Source organism: Topomyia yanbarensis, chromosome 2 (assembly GCF_030247195.1).
Source record: "Topomyia yanbarensis strain Yona2022 chromosome 2, ASM3024719v1, whole genome shotgun sequence".
In the NCBI taxonomy this organism is placed as follows: Eukaryota; Metazoa; Arthropoda; class Insecta; order Diptera; family Culicidae; genus Topomyia; species Topomyia yanbarensis.
The window spans coordinates 174,389,171-174,406,783 of NC_080671.1; the positions used below are offsets into that span (position 1 = coordinate 174,389,171).

Genomic DNA, 17,613 nt, shown 5'->3' on the forward strand with positions numbered 1-17,613 from the left:
GAAAAACCAAGATCGCGACAAGATTGCGAAACCGCCATTTTTAAGATTTAACCTTTTCAATTCCGCAAGGCTACAAATGTAATTTGAATTGATTTTTATATGAAGTGTTCGAGCGACTGTTGGTCATGAACCAAGCAAAAACTAAGGAGGATGCTAAGAAATCGAGTTAGGAATCTAAAAGGCACACTAAACATTTCATTAAATGGGTACCAAAATGCTGAACAGGTAGTGAAGGAATGAATAAATCCATGAACTGTCAATTCATGACCGTCCGATACCTGACCAACAGGGCCTATATTTTGCTAGATGTTTGTTCTAAACTGGGCGGATGGAGCTAAGAGGGTATATTTTCAATTCTTTCGCTATTTTGAATTAATTCCGTTGCATGCTAGTCTTCGGTGAAAACCACAATACGATTATCATAATAATAATTTTAAAAGTGTGGGAAGTACCAAGAATGTCAGGAAAACTATTCCTTACCAAAAATGACTTATTAATGATGAGTTATATTAAATGAAAATAGTGCATTTATAGCCCAAGATAAGTAGAGAAAAATAGCTTATGAAGAAAAAACCTAAAGTAGATAAAGTTGTAATTTGAAACTAGTCTAAACAAAAGCCTTGATTTTCAAAAATCTGTAAATAACTGCAACCAAATCAAAAAATCTGTAAATATCTGCAATCAAACTAAAAAATTTGCAAATATGTGCGCTATCGAAAAAATCTGGAGCTAAAATTAAAAGTCTGCTAATTTGCTGACATGTCTGCAAATCTGGCATCTCTGCTTGTGAGTAAAAAAAACTAAAAAGACTCACCTGCCCACTGCTAAATAGATGGTGGCAACCCTGTCAAAAAAAATGCGGACGAACATAATTGGCGATTGAGTTATACAAGATGACGACACGAATGAACTCATGATGAATGAAGTTCATGTTTGACAATTCTCGGTGGTTTGTTTACTTTGTCAGTTGCGTGAGTGCGAGTGCAACGGGTGCTCACCTGTTACATTCGAACTCACGTAACTACCATGTAAACAAACCACCGAGAATTGTCAAACGAAGTTCATCCGGCTCATTTTGTGGGGTTATGTCAGTTGGTGTAAAACCTAATTGTACACCGAGCAAAATTTACATTTAATTTCAATAAAAATGTCATAACTTTCAGGCATAAGGATTTTAAATGGATTTTTTGTCTGTTTTATGATTTGGAGGGGAAATATTCCAAATCCATCTCTTATTGTTTTCATAAGACAGTCTTATGAAATTTATGAAAACGTGCGAATGAACGCCATAGGTGCCCATTTATGAAAATTTCTGACATTTATAAGCAGAAAACATAGTAGAATCCATAGAACAGACTTATGAAATTGTAACTGTAATTGTAATTGTAAATTTATTAGCTTACGACACCCTGTTGGTTACATTTGTATACCTTATGTCAGGTTAAGGAAGAAGAATTCATCACAATGTTCGAATTTTTGGATATTACTGTGCATTTATATAAAAAATAGAACATGGCTGATATTTTTAAAGCATTTTTAGTAGACAAAAAATCAACAGTAAAAATCAACCTTGAGAGGATATTAGGTTTTACACCAACAGATATAATCCCACAAAATGAGCCGGATGAACTTCTTTTGACAATTCTCGGTGATTTGTTTACATGGGAGTTACGTGAGTTTGAATGCAACTAACAAAGTAAACAAACCACCGGGAATTGTCAAACATGAACGTCATTCATCATGAGTTCATTCGTGTCATCTTGTAGAACTCATTTCGGGACAAATGAACCGCCAAGTGTAGATCGCTTCAGAAGATTGAAGAGAAAACTCATTAAATATTAAAATTTGTACATAATGAGCAACGCTTCGTCAATATTTCCTGGAAAACTGGACTTAGACAACTGGGAAACTGGACTTGACAACTGAATGATAATGATTGTTACTTCTCAAATGATTTTGATAATTATAAAATACGCGTCAGACACTAATTATATGCACAACTTTTTCCATTTCAAATAATCGGATATCTTCTGTAAAAATCATAACCATATAAACTAATTTAATGCTCACAGTAATTTATTAAATAACATAAAAAATAATTACATATTCAAAATTTTGTTGCAATTTGACTAAAAATCTCACTTCTTTTGTTTCAAACAGCGGTAACCAAAAAGTGCTGGCCTGAAACGACTAGCTCCTGGTTGGCCGTCCAGGCTAGTACTGAATTTATAAGAAACAATTATGAACTTTTCACAAAAGTGACGTTTATGAAAAACAAAAAAATAAAATAGAATCAATAACAGATCTCATATGGATTTCATGAGAAAAATTTATGAAATTCTTATATTGGAGCGTAAGACTGTTTTATGAAATACATTATTTGTACGTCTATGGAGTACATCAATAAAGATAAATGAATTCATAAGCTTGCCTATGACATTCTAAAGTGTTCAATGGCATCGACAAAAGCCTTGTTTTATGCCGAGACTTATGAAATTCTCAGATGCTTCCCAGTTAAACTCATTCCGGAACCGGTTCGACTCAGAATCGGTTGTTGCATTTGATTTGGAATCCATAATGACTCCATTCAGGATTCCGAATCAAATTCCGAATGGTTCCCAGTTAAACTCATTCCGGAACCGGTTCGGATTTCTAAATGGAATCATTATGGATTCCAAATCAAATGCAACAACCGATTCCGACTCAGAATCGGTTGTTGCATTTGATTTGGAATCCATACTGACTCCATTAAGGATTCCGAATCAAATTCCGAATGGTTTGACCGGGTTTTTGCTCGGTGTACGCTGAGCCAAAAATTCATATAAATTTTAAGTGAAAAAGCACGTAAATATTAAAAATGACCAATCACATCAGATTCGTGTGCAGCAGTTAACATTAATACCTACATTGATGAATTTTAAATAAGATACCAATGAGTTTTAAGTATACAATACATAAATACTAGGTGATTGTCACATATTTAAGAGTAGTGTGCACAGAACATGACTATTACTTGAAAATACGATGTGAAAAAAGTTTACAATTTTAATATGGTATCACATGCAATCAGCATAAGGCGAATAAATTTAGACAGGAGATACTCGAACACTACTCCGAAGGCATTTAAATATAAATTCAATCAATTATATACAAAAAGAGTAATATCACTATAACGAAATTACATTTCAGATTGCGGAAATAAAAACAAACTGTAAGCATTTTAGGAACCAACTACGACTAATGCTGATTTTCTCAACGCAAAGCATGCATGGTAGGAGAACCGCTTGGGGGATAGTTGTGCTATTAATCATAAATAACTTATGTAAATATAGGATTCATTAGTAATGCAGCATTACAATTCAATACAATGCCTACATATTTATTCACCGTCTTTCGCACTTTTTCTAAACTCATAAGAAAAGCATTTAAATCCTAATTTAAATGTAGCTAATAATCTCATGAAATTCACATAAAAATTATATAGATTTAATCTAGAAAGTAAGTGACATTCCGATGAAAAGTAAATGAACTTCACTTGATATATACATGCAGTCGTAACTGGTTTTAATTTGATCGGCAATACAATTTTCTATTTCCATTTCTATTATAAGTTGGAGAGTGAACATCTTGCGAAAATGGGGTAAAACCAAATACAAATTGTATTTGGTAAAACATAGTGATTCCTAATATTATCGCAGAGCTACATACTGAAATGTGTGCGGCATAGCCGAGCAATGCTACCGGTTCAGATTAGAAAAACTCTAGAAAGAAAACTGCGGAGACTCTATTTTGTTTCGATTGGATTCGGGTTTAGCTGTCAAAAAACGAATCCAATCGAACATATCCTATTCTTATAACATTGGACGTGTTGCCGTACAATGCCGGGGCATACGTTGCCAAAAATACTGTTTTTCTCTCCGCAGTTCTCTTTCTAGAGTTTTTCTAGTTCAGATGAAGTAGACAAGTCACTGCATGTTTGCACTGGGCGGTTCCTGCTTTGCATGAACAGTAAATGAAGATTTACGTAACCTCTGATGCTTTGCATAATACACAGCCGATCTTTCTCTCTGATAGGCTTAACAGAATCTCTGTTACTATATTTCAATTGCCGCAAGGTTCTACTGTATTGATTTAGTTGGCTGCTTTCGGCAAATTTAAGACTAAGAGAAACGAAAGCGATGAAATTGTCGGATAGGTATTCTAGAGCGAATCAGTTATAAACTTAGAACGGAAAACTAGGTCTAGGCTGGCTCATACAGACATGATCGAAAGGAAATGTGAAGAGTCCTTTGCCTTCTGCTAAGTAGGAGTTGGGCGTTGCACCCAAGTCTACCGCATGGTCTTTAATAGAACACATAACTCATCATCATGTTTTACCGCTCACGCCGGCAAAAGATACTTCACAAATCATCGCCTAGAACGACCATGCGATCATTCTTTTCAGCTTCTGCTAGCATCAAGCCGTGACGTATGCATTTAATCGACACCAAGCTATCGGTACCGCGCTGATCCTATTGTGATTGAACTACTTGTTGATTTTTTCGTTCTGCACCTACGGATGACTGATGGTAATTAATGACACAGCTCAGCTAGCAGAAATTTAACTTTTAGCTACTTTTTTACCAACTAGTTCGTAAGTTACTATAATTCAATTGCAGCAAGGTTGTACGGTATCGATTTTGTTGGCGATTTTTGGCAAATTTAAGACTAAGTGAAACGAAAGCAATGAAATTGAAGGACGGATAGGGTAACCAACCTAATTTGGACCCCTACATATTTTGGACCCTGTTAATGTATTTGCCTCCTACACTGCATAGTTTCTCTGAATTTGTTTGGTTTGATGCAGCAATTACATTCCTTGGGTTGTCTATTAAGTTTCAATATCATTAGTTCATCTCTAATTGTTTAAATTTAAACAGAATCCACAGTTTTCAAAAATGTCACCGAAAACGTTTCATGTTTCAACGATAGCCAAGAGGAATCGGTGGAAATGATACATGTTCAAATTGGATTTAAATGTACAATTATAATATTTTTTATCGATTTAATTAGTTTGTCTGATTTGGTATTATGCATGTTACGTGTTTGAAAAGGTTTCTTCGTAATGTTTTATCTAAAAAATCTTAAATGAATGGTGTCCACAATATGTCTTAAAAAATTGATATCAACTTATTTTGGACACCCCTCGATTTTCTTTCTTGACAGCTATTTGTTAGAAGAAATTAGAATAATCAAAAAGTGAAAAATTTCGTAACGGTAGGTCGCCTGCTTGTTGGTCAAATTATTTAAAAATGTTCAAACCAATGGATGTCGAAAATCAAACGATTGAGGAACATTTTATTGAAGACCATAATATGACCAAAGAGGAGGCTTCTGAAATCCATGTTGAAGAACATTTGTAGTTCGAATTTGTTGAATTCGATGAGCTATATGTTGACAAATCTAAGAGACATATCACAGCTAAATAATGATAATAGGAGTGTGCTTGCTGAATTCCTAGAATCTCTTGAAACACTCACACGAACAGGAACATCACGATTTAAGCGACGTAGTCCTGCTGTTTTAACATTGCGCCGAACAGTTGAATACCACAAGGCGAAAACTGAAGAACAAAGGAAAGTAAAAGAAGAGAAACAAAGAAAAACTGAGCTTAGAAACCACCTCGTAAACAAAAGAATTAAAAATTAATATTTAGTACAAGAAGATTCCTGACGAACTTTGAACCTTGATTTATCATCCGCATGAGGATGTTACTCCATAATACTGCTACAGATGAATTGTTACACGAAATATATTATTGTTAGCTCTATTGCGTAACATTTAATGCTGCTTTGTTAAGTCTGCAGTAACCTAACTGTACCGAAAGTTTTTCTATTTCTCAAAATAATAGAACTAAAAAAATACTTCATGCAGTCAGCCTTCCATAGAAAGATTAATGTACCCTTTTTGATTGGCAGTCACTGATTTGTTATGTTCTTCTTTCATGCATTAAATATACTGCAAAGAGAACGAGTCTGTAGGTCAGTTTAGTAGAAAAAGCTTCACTGTTTCCAAAATATATTCAGTCACATTCAGTGTGTCCAAAATATGCTTGAAACACTGTCCAAATTAGTGTGGAAGGGTTCGAAATGTCATTTTCGAGTTTATGACAATGTATAAAACATCCATTGAATTTAGAAAGAATAATAAATTAAATGATGATTGGAAAGCTTAGTTATTCTAAAGTAACATTCCATTCGTTGGTTTTAACCACTTCCGGCCAATGGTTTGTTAATATAAACTAAAGTTTCCCGCAATTTTTTTTTCTGCAGGACCTTTTAAATCCAGTGCAACTATTTACCAAAGTAATGAAGAACATTCGTATTCCGGTGCTCATTTTGTCGAAAACTTTGAAGAAATTGAATATTCGTCGTAAGAGCTACATTTGCTGACAAAAGCCTTATGTGCAGCGTCGTATGATTCTTAGGCCCGAAAAAAGACCTATGAGAAAGGTCCTATAATTTTTAAAAGGACACATAATTCTAAAGCGATTAAAAACTACATTAGCACTAAACATTTCATATTTTTAGTATTATGTACCTAAAGAGCGTAGTCCTTAGACTATATTGGCATAATTGTTCAATCAAAACGCATATTTATTCTCTAATAGGGATTTGTTTTAGGTCCATGAAACTTCAGCCTCGTTTTTCTCAGTTCGAGCTCAATGTCACTTAGGACCTTTTGAATAAGTACTCTTGAGTTGTAAATATAGAGAAAGTTGATGATTGTAAAGTGACATATGTGCGGGTAGTCCAGTTTCCTTTCTCTGTTCATTGACATGATTCCCGAAACTTTTGGAGTTGGTTCTATGGACATGGACGTGAATGATAACGCGAAAGAAGACAAACCAATCGAACATCAAGTTGCAGTGATGAGTTGTTTTTTTTTTTCATTTTTTGTAAAAAAAAGAACAATTGGCCTTTTCGAGTTACCGCATTTGGGCATAAATAAATTTATTCACGAAAAAACGTAAGTACAACAAAAATCCCAAAACTATAACGAAACTAAAACGACGAAACTGTGAGCATGATACTAATAACATCGAAACATTAATTTTTTCTCCATAACGCTCTTTTGAATGCCTTGATCCCAAATGTTCGTTCTATTCAATGAAAAATCACCTTTGGTGAGCATTTTGGCTGAATAATTGGTGTAAAAATTGGTATGGTTTTTAATTAACATTTAAAACAAAACTTCGAGAATGTCATCGACGTTTTTTCCGTTTGGGTCAAATGCGAGTTTCGCTGTTTTCAAAAATCATGCTTGAATTGACCTTTCTATTCCCGTTAAAAAAGAAAAGGCGGTGAATTATTTCATGAGGAAAACAAAACAAACTCCTTTGGTTTGAGTTTGCATCTGTGGCTGTAAATGAGCTGTCAGAAATCTTAACACCAGGGTTTGTTTACACACTCTTGCATGCAAGACCGCTTGTTCTCTCTTATCACATGCATACATATTCAAAGCTCACTATCAGAACCTTTATAGCGGCCCTTACACGATCAATATTTTTGTCAATACCTGTAATTACGGTATTGTTACAATATTTCTATCCCATTTGAAATCCACATCGTCAATACAACTTTTTTCCATTACACGTACAATATATTTAATATATTGTACGTGTAATGGAAAGAAGTTGTATTGACGATGTGGATTTCAAAAGGGATAGAAATATTGTAACAATATCGTCATTACTGGTGTTGACAAAAATATTGAACGTGTACGGGCCGCTTATCACCAGGATGCAGAACAAGAGAGCTCTTGAATGCCACAGTAGTGGTGGACCAATGAAGTGTATTCTACAGCTCGTTGTATTTGGGCAAGTTCATGCCATCGTACACTAAGCTACGATACGACGCGGAGCAATGGAAGATAGCATCGTATTCTCTAATCTCTTGCTCGCTTCTCGCGTGGTCCATTGCCAAAGCGGAAAGCAGCTGCGAGCGGAGTCGTCGCGTGCGCGTGTTGGCAGGCATGGGAAAATTCACTCATTCGTTTGATTGCATCTGATAGCCATTCATCCTTGGTTCAGCCGCACACAATCATCATAGTGAGCATGGAGCAACGAACCATGAGAGAATGCGATGAATCCTCTCTCCACCACCATGTTTGTGCACTCCGAACGGTCAGCGAACGCACTATGTAAGTGAGTGGTTAAAAAAATTTTTGAAACGAACCGAACGTCAGCAAACAGGCAGGACTTCAATTCTGGATGAATCAAAATTCGCTCACTCATCGAATGCATTTGTTGACTCATTCAGAGGGTTCCTTGTATGTAATTCCAATAATAAGTATGAGGCGCTGTACATATCGTTTACGCAGAGCTGTAGGAATTAGATTTTTCTTTAAACTTCTTGTTCGGCTCTGAAGCCTTTTAGTGGATTATAAGCCGGGAAATTACATGAAAATGTAGCACAGTTTGAATACTGTGTCTGTGACATATGACATAATAAACGCGATGTTTATATAAACAAATGCATTATACCGCTAAGGAGCGTATTTTCCTCACCCTTCGTAGTAGCAATCGCACAGCTGTTTATTATAGTAAATTAAGAGTAAAAACGAAATTAAAGTTTGTTTTGCTATTGTTAAGATTATATTGATTTGTAGACAGAGCTGCGCTAAATAAATTTAAGTGTTGGATACGTTGTACACAAAAACGTATTGACTCCAAAAATACGTCTGTTGAACTTTTTTTTTCATAACTAGTTCGTCGTTCATAACTAGTTATCCAATGACGGATATCAATATTTTTGTAATTATCTTTGTTTTTGGAACGAGTTTGGCGAGTGGGTTTTGAAATACCGTCATCGGTGATTACGCCAAAAATAGAACGTTTTGTACATTACACTCAAGAACTACGATCACGCAACTTCAAATTTGAAACTGTTCGATGTTTTACATATGGCACAAGTACCTCCAAAGTCATTGAAAAGAACTTTTGGAAAATCAAGATTGAACGTGAAATCTAAAGAGCTAAAATTGGCGTAAAGTCACCCCCACAAGGGGGCTACTGCAAGCCAAAAATTTTTTTTCACAGAATCATGTTAACTCCTTGATTTATTGTTATGGATTATGCTCGTTATTTATGTGTAAATGAATGTAGTGCTCGTAAAAATAAAAGATATACTTGATATTGATGATATTGAGCCTTAAGAATTAGACCACCTTGTTTTAGTATTTTTCTAAAAGTAGTTTTAATTGTGTTACGGAGTGCAAAGGCTTTTCCAACAGAAACGTTTTAATGGTCAGGTCAGTTCATCCATCTTTTATGACATATCCATTCATAATATGACGAATTTCGCGCCAACTCGAACAAATGTTGGCAGCACCCTCTCAGATTTTAATGAAACTTTCTGTACATGAGAAATTTGTAACAAAAAGCCACTTTGCATACTTTGTTTTTCCAAAAATGATCTAGACAAGCTTTTGAGAGGGTCAAACTTTTTTAACCAATTTTTTCAAATGGCTATTGTCTAAAAATGATAAATCCTACAAAAAAATGTTGGAGGAGTTATTTTCGCAAAATTAGTCATTAGTTGGTCACTTTCAAGAAAAAAAAGTTATTTGAAACAATTTCCCTTGTCCAAACCAGAGCTGCAAATTTTTACCAGGTTGTTTTGAACTTGAAGGAAGAACAAATCTCAAATCATGCCCTACTATGTTCAATTCGCAGTTTTTTCTATTCATCATTCATTCAAACAGCCGAGCTGCTCAGTCATTTGCCATTCATTTTCGATTTCATTGACCCTGTGAATATCTCTGTACTGGGATATTGACTCGGGTTTTCCAGCAAAAGTACTCTGAGCATACTTCTTACTGTTCATGTAAGCTTGAAAAGGCAAAATATGTCAACATTTAACCTAAACTGGCCTCTACAGAGCAGATGACAACTTTGGTTGGTGAATAAAAAAGCATCAATTTGAAATGAAGACGAACGGTTTGGTTATGAAAATCCCATCAACATTAAGGGAGGCTTTGAATTTGAACCATGGTTGGGTTTGATTAAGCTGAAAGTTGGCATTTGAAAATGAAAATTTGCACCACTGGTCCAAACTGATTTTTTTAGTGTATTTTTATCGAAAACTAAACCAATGAAAGTCATAATCATCTCAGAATCCAATAAAACTCAGTTTGTCAAAAGATATTGTCCAATTTAGCAATTAAGGGTGTTTATACGCGATTAAAGAGTTTTTAAACTATATGGGGTTGGCTCGATCGGTAGTTACCGAAGAAGCTGATTTCATTCCAGTAAAGCACATTCAGAATTTCGAATCAAATAAAACAACCGATCGCGGCTCATTGCTTCATTTAAAACTGATTTTGGCTGGTTTGACTAGGATTTATTAGTATTTACAGGTATGTTCCGTTGGGATCATTTTAGATGTTTTGATGCATTTTTTTTTTTTCAAATTTACCCTTTGGTCGTTATAACACCTCGTACACTATTTTTGAACTTTATAACCTTGAATGTCATGTGCGTCATGATATCCAAATCCATTGTTTAAGATTGTGGTTGTAGTTGAAAACTGGAAAATCCAACCAGACACAATCGTATTTTCTTTTGTTTTTAGCAATGGAACACACTACTCCCGACGTCGTGAATTAGCATTGAACAAAAGAGAAAAAAAAATGTCGCTGATTGGATTTTCCAGTTTTCAACTGTAACGATAATATTTTAACTGCACAAAAGATAGATTAATGAATAGGGGAATCGGGGGCAAGTCCGACACCGTGGGTAAGCCCGACACCCCATAACTTTTCCCAGATATCAAATTTTAAATCATACAATAATAACAGGATATCATTAGTACGATTATTTTGAGTATTTCGAGACACATATATGCCATATAGATTCATCCAACGTCACAAAATAAACAAAATATGCGAAAGCAAAGTTGATGCGCACTTGGATGTTATTTTTAGTTGAAACATTTTAAGGTTTTAACAGCACAAAAGCTTTGAAAATTACCAGTATTTTGCCGCACATTCTAATCTATTCTGCCGGATTGTTGATCAACAGAGCTCCGAAAAATCATAACACGAACCGGATAGCTCACTACAAAAGGGTATGTTACTTATAAGTGAATGAATCTTAGTAACAGGGGATATATTCTTCTTGCAGAACGGATCTTACTTCTTAGAATGGCTTCACAAGCGGTAATAAAGCTAGAAAAGATTAATGGGGAAAACCAAGTGTTGAACATTATTTATTCACACCACACATTCGTATGCTTTTCCTCTTGCTACGCGATGATATTCCAGAAAGCATGCATTTGCATCACACATACTCATATACACATAATTACACTTTATCACACATATACAACACATTTTTAATGAAAAAATTGGACAAAAAGAAAGCTAACAAGGGTGTCGCTCTTGCCACTTCGGGGTGTCGATCTTACCCGCAGCGTTTTTAAAATGTTATTTTTCTCCTTTTGGCAACCAATAATTTTTAATGAATCCAATTTTTTGAAACACTGAAAAAATTATATCTTGTTAAGAACCATCTAAACAAGGATTATGCACAGAATATACAATTTTTGGAGCTTCGTGGTATTTTAGAAAAATGATTGCGCTTAGGGTGTCGGACTTGCCCCCGGTTCCCCTACTGAAATAGTAAAAAGTACTTCAACATGATACAGAAGAAATAAAGTCAGTAACTTGTAGGTCACGCTAGCCGTTAAACGATAAGCTTGCGTATGTAAAAATTAAAAATCCTGCATCTTGAGCTATTTTACCTTTGCACTTCTACCCATATATTACCTCTACAAAGGATAGATAACCGATTGAACGATTCAATGATTGGATATGATGATTGAATCAAGATTAGACTCATCGAGTGGCACGCAAACCAAAACAATAATATTCCAATCTGATTCACTCACATCCAAACATCATTCCTAGAAAATATTGAGTGAATGAGAGGCTCTCCGACTTAGAACGAACGGGAGTCAATTGAGTGCCGCACAGCTGCTATCGCTAATGAGCTTTGCGACAAGCTCAGTGTATACTTCTTGGCGTTTACTTCGTGAGACAAACACAACGGTTGGTAGCATGAGATGTATCAGAAGATGAATACAGATGAATGAATTTCGAATACATTTTTCCCATACCTGCGTGTTGGTGTCGTGCAGTGCATATACCGTTGACTGCTGATTCCGCGAATCGCGAAAGATAAAAAGTGAACAGTATGAATCAAAACAAACCATTCAGTCGGGAGATCGCTGTCCGTTCGGTTCGGTAACGAGTGCGGAGTTTTTCGTGTAAGCAGCTTTGCTTGGCTGAGATTATAAGTATATCTTTAACGGATGTGGATTCGGATGTGTCTCCTTTGATTGCGTATAAACATTTTTCTATCACACAAAATTTCTCGTGCGACGCTGTTATCAACAAACGGAAAATGTGGGTGACATTAAATTGAATTGAAAGAATTTTCGGCTAGGCATGTGAGTGCATTTTTTTACCGAACGACGTCTGCACAGTGTGAGTAGTAAATAATAGTGTGACGCAAGGGGATAGTAAATTTTTCCGTTTCTTTACTTATCATGAGCTGTAGGAATAAGTAGAATCGTTTCGGAGTAATCGTTGAATGTTTATATAATTGTGTGACAAAATTATCCGAAAGAGGCAGATTGCTTACTCTAGTGATACGAGATAACTCTTTATAACTAAAAATGAATTATGTTCGATTGTATTCATTTAATTTTCGTTCGATTAAGTTTGCTGGATGTAGAAACATCTGCACGATACGGTTTTTATTGCTTATCGGTTGAACCGTACAGAACTTTTCACGTATCTACTATGTACTACTTTATTTATAACTGCTAGAAAACCAGTATAACCCTATAGTAGATTGTCAGTTGAACCGCACGGAACGATTCCCGTATCTATTTATTTATTTAGAACTCACTATTTAGAATTGTAGCACATTTTTTTCTATGAGTTGAATGAAAATTTCACATTTTTGAATTCGCAAATACATCATTCAAATCGAATTTCTGCAAATAGAATACATATCTTTATGAGATACCTAAAAACTTCAAGAATTTACCACTTATCAATTCAACAGTACTTTAAAATTCGTTGCCATTACTAAAACTAGTAAAATCGAGGAACTTTTCAACAATTTCGACACATGTAAAAACTGCTTATGCAGGTATACAAAACTCTTGTTTCAAAAAAATCCGTACCTTTTAACTTTAGATTCGTAATCTTTTATATCGTGCGTTGAGTTCAATGATGTAATGGCACTTCAAAGAGATAAGCATTTTGGATGTCGTTTTGGCAAGACACGTGTTTTCTGCATAGCTTCCGGTGCCAATCACATTTCAATGATATTTTAGTCAATTCGTTCAAGCTTGATAATGACCAAAATCGTCTTGTTGAGTAAATATTTAGGATCTGATTATTCTTTTTTTATCTGCCTCCGTAAATCTAGGTGGCAGTCAGTACAATGTTATATGTTTGTATTTTTATTTTATGATTGGGTGGCAAACTCGTGAAAATGTGCTCCAAGCGTATGTGTTTTTTTCCTGAACGTTCTTCCCCGCCGGTGCTTATTTTTCTGTTCCCCTCACAGCAGTATCTCAACATCGTTGTTTATGATCTCGTTTACTAGTGTGATTAATTTGTACTGCTTGAAAGAAGAGGCTGCTTAAGTTCAGTGAAGTGAGAAAAATATAATAATAAGAAAGTCAAAGTAAAGTGCCCCGAAAGTGCTTCTGTTGGCAATAAAAAGAGAGGCCAAACCTGTTTGCCGGCTGCCGTGCGTGCAAGTTAACCGAGTGCGTCTTTCCGCGGTGTCTGCGTAGTTCTACGTACACAATGTCCCAGGTAGAGGGAATGCTGCTGGACGGTGATACCAACGATTCCAGTGACGTTAAAGTGCTGACAGATAAGGGCGGTGTTTCGCCGGTGGTCAGTTGTGCCATTACGAGTGCAACCACGTTGACAACTGCCAGCGCGTCGTCGTTATCGATGGATCACGAGCAAGAGGAAACCGGTTTATTATCGAGCGGTGAACTGGAGCCAGACGGCTTCGACGGCGCAACAGTAGCCGCCGTTTACGAGCCATGTGATCCGTTAATTATTTTAAATCTGTTTCAATCACTATCCTCCACGACCAATTCTCTCGAGCTTCAAATGAAGATTAATGTGCACGTAAGTTTTTGTCACACTTAATATTTTCATATATATCAGTAACAATTCTTGTACTGGAATACGTATTCTGTCATGAACGTAGGGGAATGACCCCTCCACCAAGTCAATGAATGTTTTCGCAGACAGTTTTTTAGCTAAATTAGTACAAAATTTGCATTTCCGTGTAATTGTTTTGTTTTGATAAAAAAGTTTTGTTATTTCAAAAATTGTATCTGGCATATATTGCAATAGATTAATATTTGGACATTTTTCCAAAAACGACAATGTCCCACAAAAAGAATTATAGCGTAGTGCATCTTGCATTGGCTTGTTAAGCCAAATCAAATGTTTCGATTTGACGAGTTCACATCAGCTTAAAAATAAACTCATTTTCTAATATCTTTCTCTTGTTCACTTTTTAACGACATTCAATTAGCTAGAGATTACTAAGCAGGAATCATTATGAAAATTGTAGAGCCATTGTACTCAAGTGAGAGTAAGGATGTCATTAGAATCGGGCCTACAATCTTATGGACCAACCTTTTGTCTGTTGCTGGCAGTAGTCTAGCTTAGGCACAGTTACTACGAATCGCTCGTCTACCAACATGTCTCACGGCAAAGACAAACTTGTCCCTCTTTACCATGGGAAGCGAGCGTCTTTGCGGCGAGACATGTTGGTAGACTAGAGCGATTCAAAGTAACTCTGTCTAAACTTGACTTCTGCCAGCAGAAGACTAAAGATTAGTCCGTAAGATTTTAAGCCTGTTTCTAATGATCCTGCCACTATCCTACTCTAAACATGTGTGAGAAAGAGAGGCAATACCTAACTTTATGTATTTAACTTGTGACTACTCAGGATCAGGGTTACCAAAAATACAGAATAATCTGCATTTATACAGATTTTTCAGCCATTTTCAGACCAAGAATCTGTATGTGCAGATATACAGATTTTTGTGTGTATGTACAGATATACAGATTTTTGAGAAATGATGTTACAAAAACTATTTTTTGAAATATTTTTTTCTGTTTCAGTAATACATCCTCTGTGTCTCTCTCAGCTTAGCCCTCTATATTAAAATATATTTTTACTTTTGAGAGTGGTCGCACATTCTGAATGGTAAAGGTTTGCAATACACTAAGGTTAGCACCCAGCAAACGCCTGGCTGAAGTCTATTTCCAGAAACGTTAATTGTAATGCTCTGTGACTGTTAATTCTCAATTTTTTGTCCGAAAATTCGATAGCTACATGGGTCGACCTAATGTATATAACATATTAACAAAAGTATTTAAATGAAGAAATTTATTTTTCCATTGTGCACATCGGTAAAGTTAAAGTTTCTGGATGTAAAATTTTAGAACGATTTGTAGTGTTTTTTTATGAAGACGTAGACAGGTCCTTGCTTGACTGATTTAAACCACAGGAATTAATATCTTCGATAGATAATCCAGCAAAATCCAGGTTAAACGACTCAACTGATTCGATACAGACATCGACACAGATTTTTCGAAGAATAAATACAGATGAAAAGATTTTTAAGGACAAAAATACAGATTTAATTTTGGCAACCCTGCTCAGGATTTGGTTTATATAAGAAGCCCGCTTCAACGTGTTGATTACAATACGCCTCGATGGTGGTATATAGAGGAGGCCGGGACGGCTGACGTAAGCCCTTTTTCTGTTCTATACTTTTCCTCTCTTTACCAGCTCACAGCCAACAATCAACCAAGAAAGAAATATATAATTGAGAAAGTATATGCTACGTGTGGTAATTGGCTATTTAAGTATTATTAGTGTTTGAAGGACTAATGTATATTTGTCATGTTATGATTATAACTTCAGTTGTATCTTGAACTTGTCTAATCTATTACATCTCTCATCTATTGTCTTTTATCTCTTCTATTCGAGCCTTATACTGCCATTATTCACTCGCGTTCAGCTGGGTCAGTCAAAGATGACGCTCATATCCACCAGATAACACGTTCCATGTCGACATGACCGGGAACTACAGTTGATACAAGAGAACTCACTCCCTTCTAGCATCTGAACCGCACACTGAAAATTAGTATCAGTTTCACGACTCGTGCGATCGTTCAGGACCACACGCAAATATATGAATGGTATCACGGTCACAGAATCGTGTGTATACACGCGAAGTCACATACAAGCTATCACACGCCAAAAAGACGTTAACATACAAACGTTTGAGCTCTTCGCGACCACTCAAGCACACCTATGCCCGCGATCTCGCAAACATGATTACACCTCGATGATAGTGAACGTCTTAACACTCATACATTCTCAAACGCGGTCTCAAGCGGCAACATACAAAAATGCCCTCGCGCCCGCGATCACGCGTCGGTCACATCCGGAAGTCTATCCTCGGTCCTAGAAGCCTAGGTCCATGCCATCAGCTGGACCAAGTCAGAAAATACGTTCATACCTATTAGACAACACGTCTCATGGCGACATGACCGGGAAACCTAGCAATATAAGGGAACCCACTCTCTGCTACAATCTGAGCCGTATATCGAAAATTTAATATCAGACTTACGGTTCGTGCGACCATTCTAGAATACACGAAAATATGTTACAAAATCACATCAGCATACAAACGTTTTAGCCCCCCGCGATTATCCAAGCAACCTACGCCCACGATCTCGCAAACATGATAACACCCCGGCTATAAGGTAAACGTCTCAACACTAATAAACTTACAAACGCGATATCAAGCGTTAATCTACAAACTCCCGCGTTCGCGCGATCATGAATGGGGCGCGTTTGGAAGTCTCTATCCTCGGTGTCAACAGTCAATTACTAAAAAGAAACCAAGAAAATAAAATTGCAAAGTTACGAAAAAAATAACTCCCATATCCACTAGGCAGCGTTGCCAAAATTAAATCTGTATTTTTGTCCTTAAAAATCTTTTCATCTGTATTTATTCTTCGAAAAATCTGTGTCGATGTCTGTATCGAATCAGTTGAGTCGTTTAACCTGGATTTTGCTGGATTATCTATCGAAGATATTAATTCCTGTGGTTTAAATCAGTCAAGCAAGGACCTGTCTACGTCTTCATAAAAAAACACTACAAATCGTTCTACAATTTTACATCCAGAAACTTTAACTTTACCGATGTGCACAATGGAAAAATAAATTTCTTCATTTAAATACTTTTGTTGATATATAATGTTATATACATTAGGTCCACCCATGTAGCTATCGAATTTTCGGACAAAAAATTGAGAATTAACAGTCACAGAGCATTACAATTAACGTTTCTGGAAATAGACTTCAGCCAGGCGTTTGCTGGGTGCTAACCTTAGTGTATTACAAACCTTTACCTTTCAGAATGTGCGACCACTCTCAAAAGTAAAAATATATTTTAATATAGAGGGCTAAGCTGAGAGAGACACAGAGGATGTATTACTGAA

General features: G+C 36.0%; 1 protein-coding gene across 12 annotated transcripts in view; it reads left to right on the plus strand.

The window, feature by feature from the left end:
- The first annotated feature begins 12,222 nt into the window (after window positions 1–12,222).
- The window catches only part of LOC131682172 (cGMP-dependent 3',5'-cyclic phosphodiesterase-like), a 157,831-nt gene continuing 152,440 nt past the window's right edge, over window positions 12,223–17,613 (plus strand). The window contains exons 1-2 of one of the 12 annotated variants that reach the window (XM_058963445.1): window positions 12,223–12,308; window positions 13,664–14,205. In XM_058963445.1, coding sequence (XP_058819428.1) covers window positions 13,870–14,205 — 336 coding nt within the window. In that variant the 5' untranslated portion in view covers window positions 12,223–12,308; window positions 13,664–13,869. Of the gene's footprint in view, window positions 12,529–13,624; window positions 14,206–17,613 lie in introns of all 12 variants that reach the window. The other 11 variants (XM_058963442.1, XM_058963436.1, XM_058963438.1 and 8 more) reach the window with 11 other exon arrangements.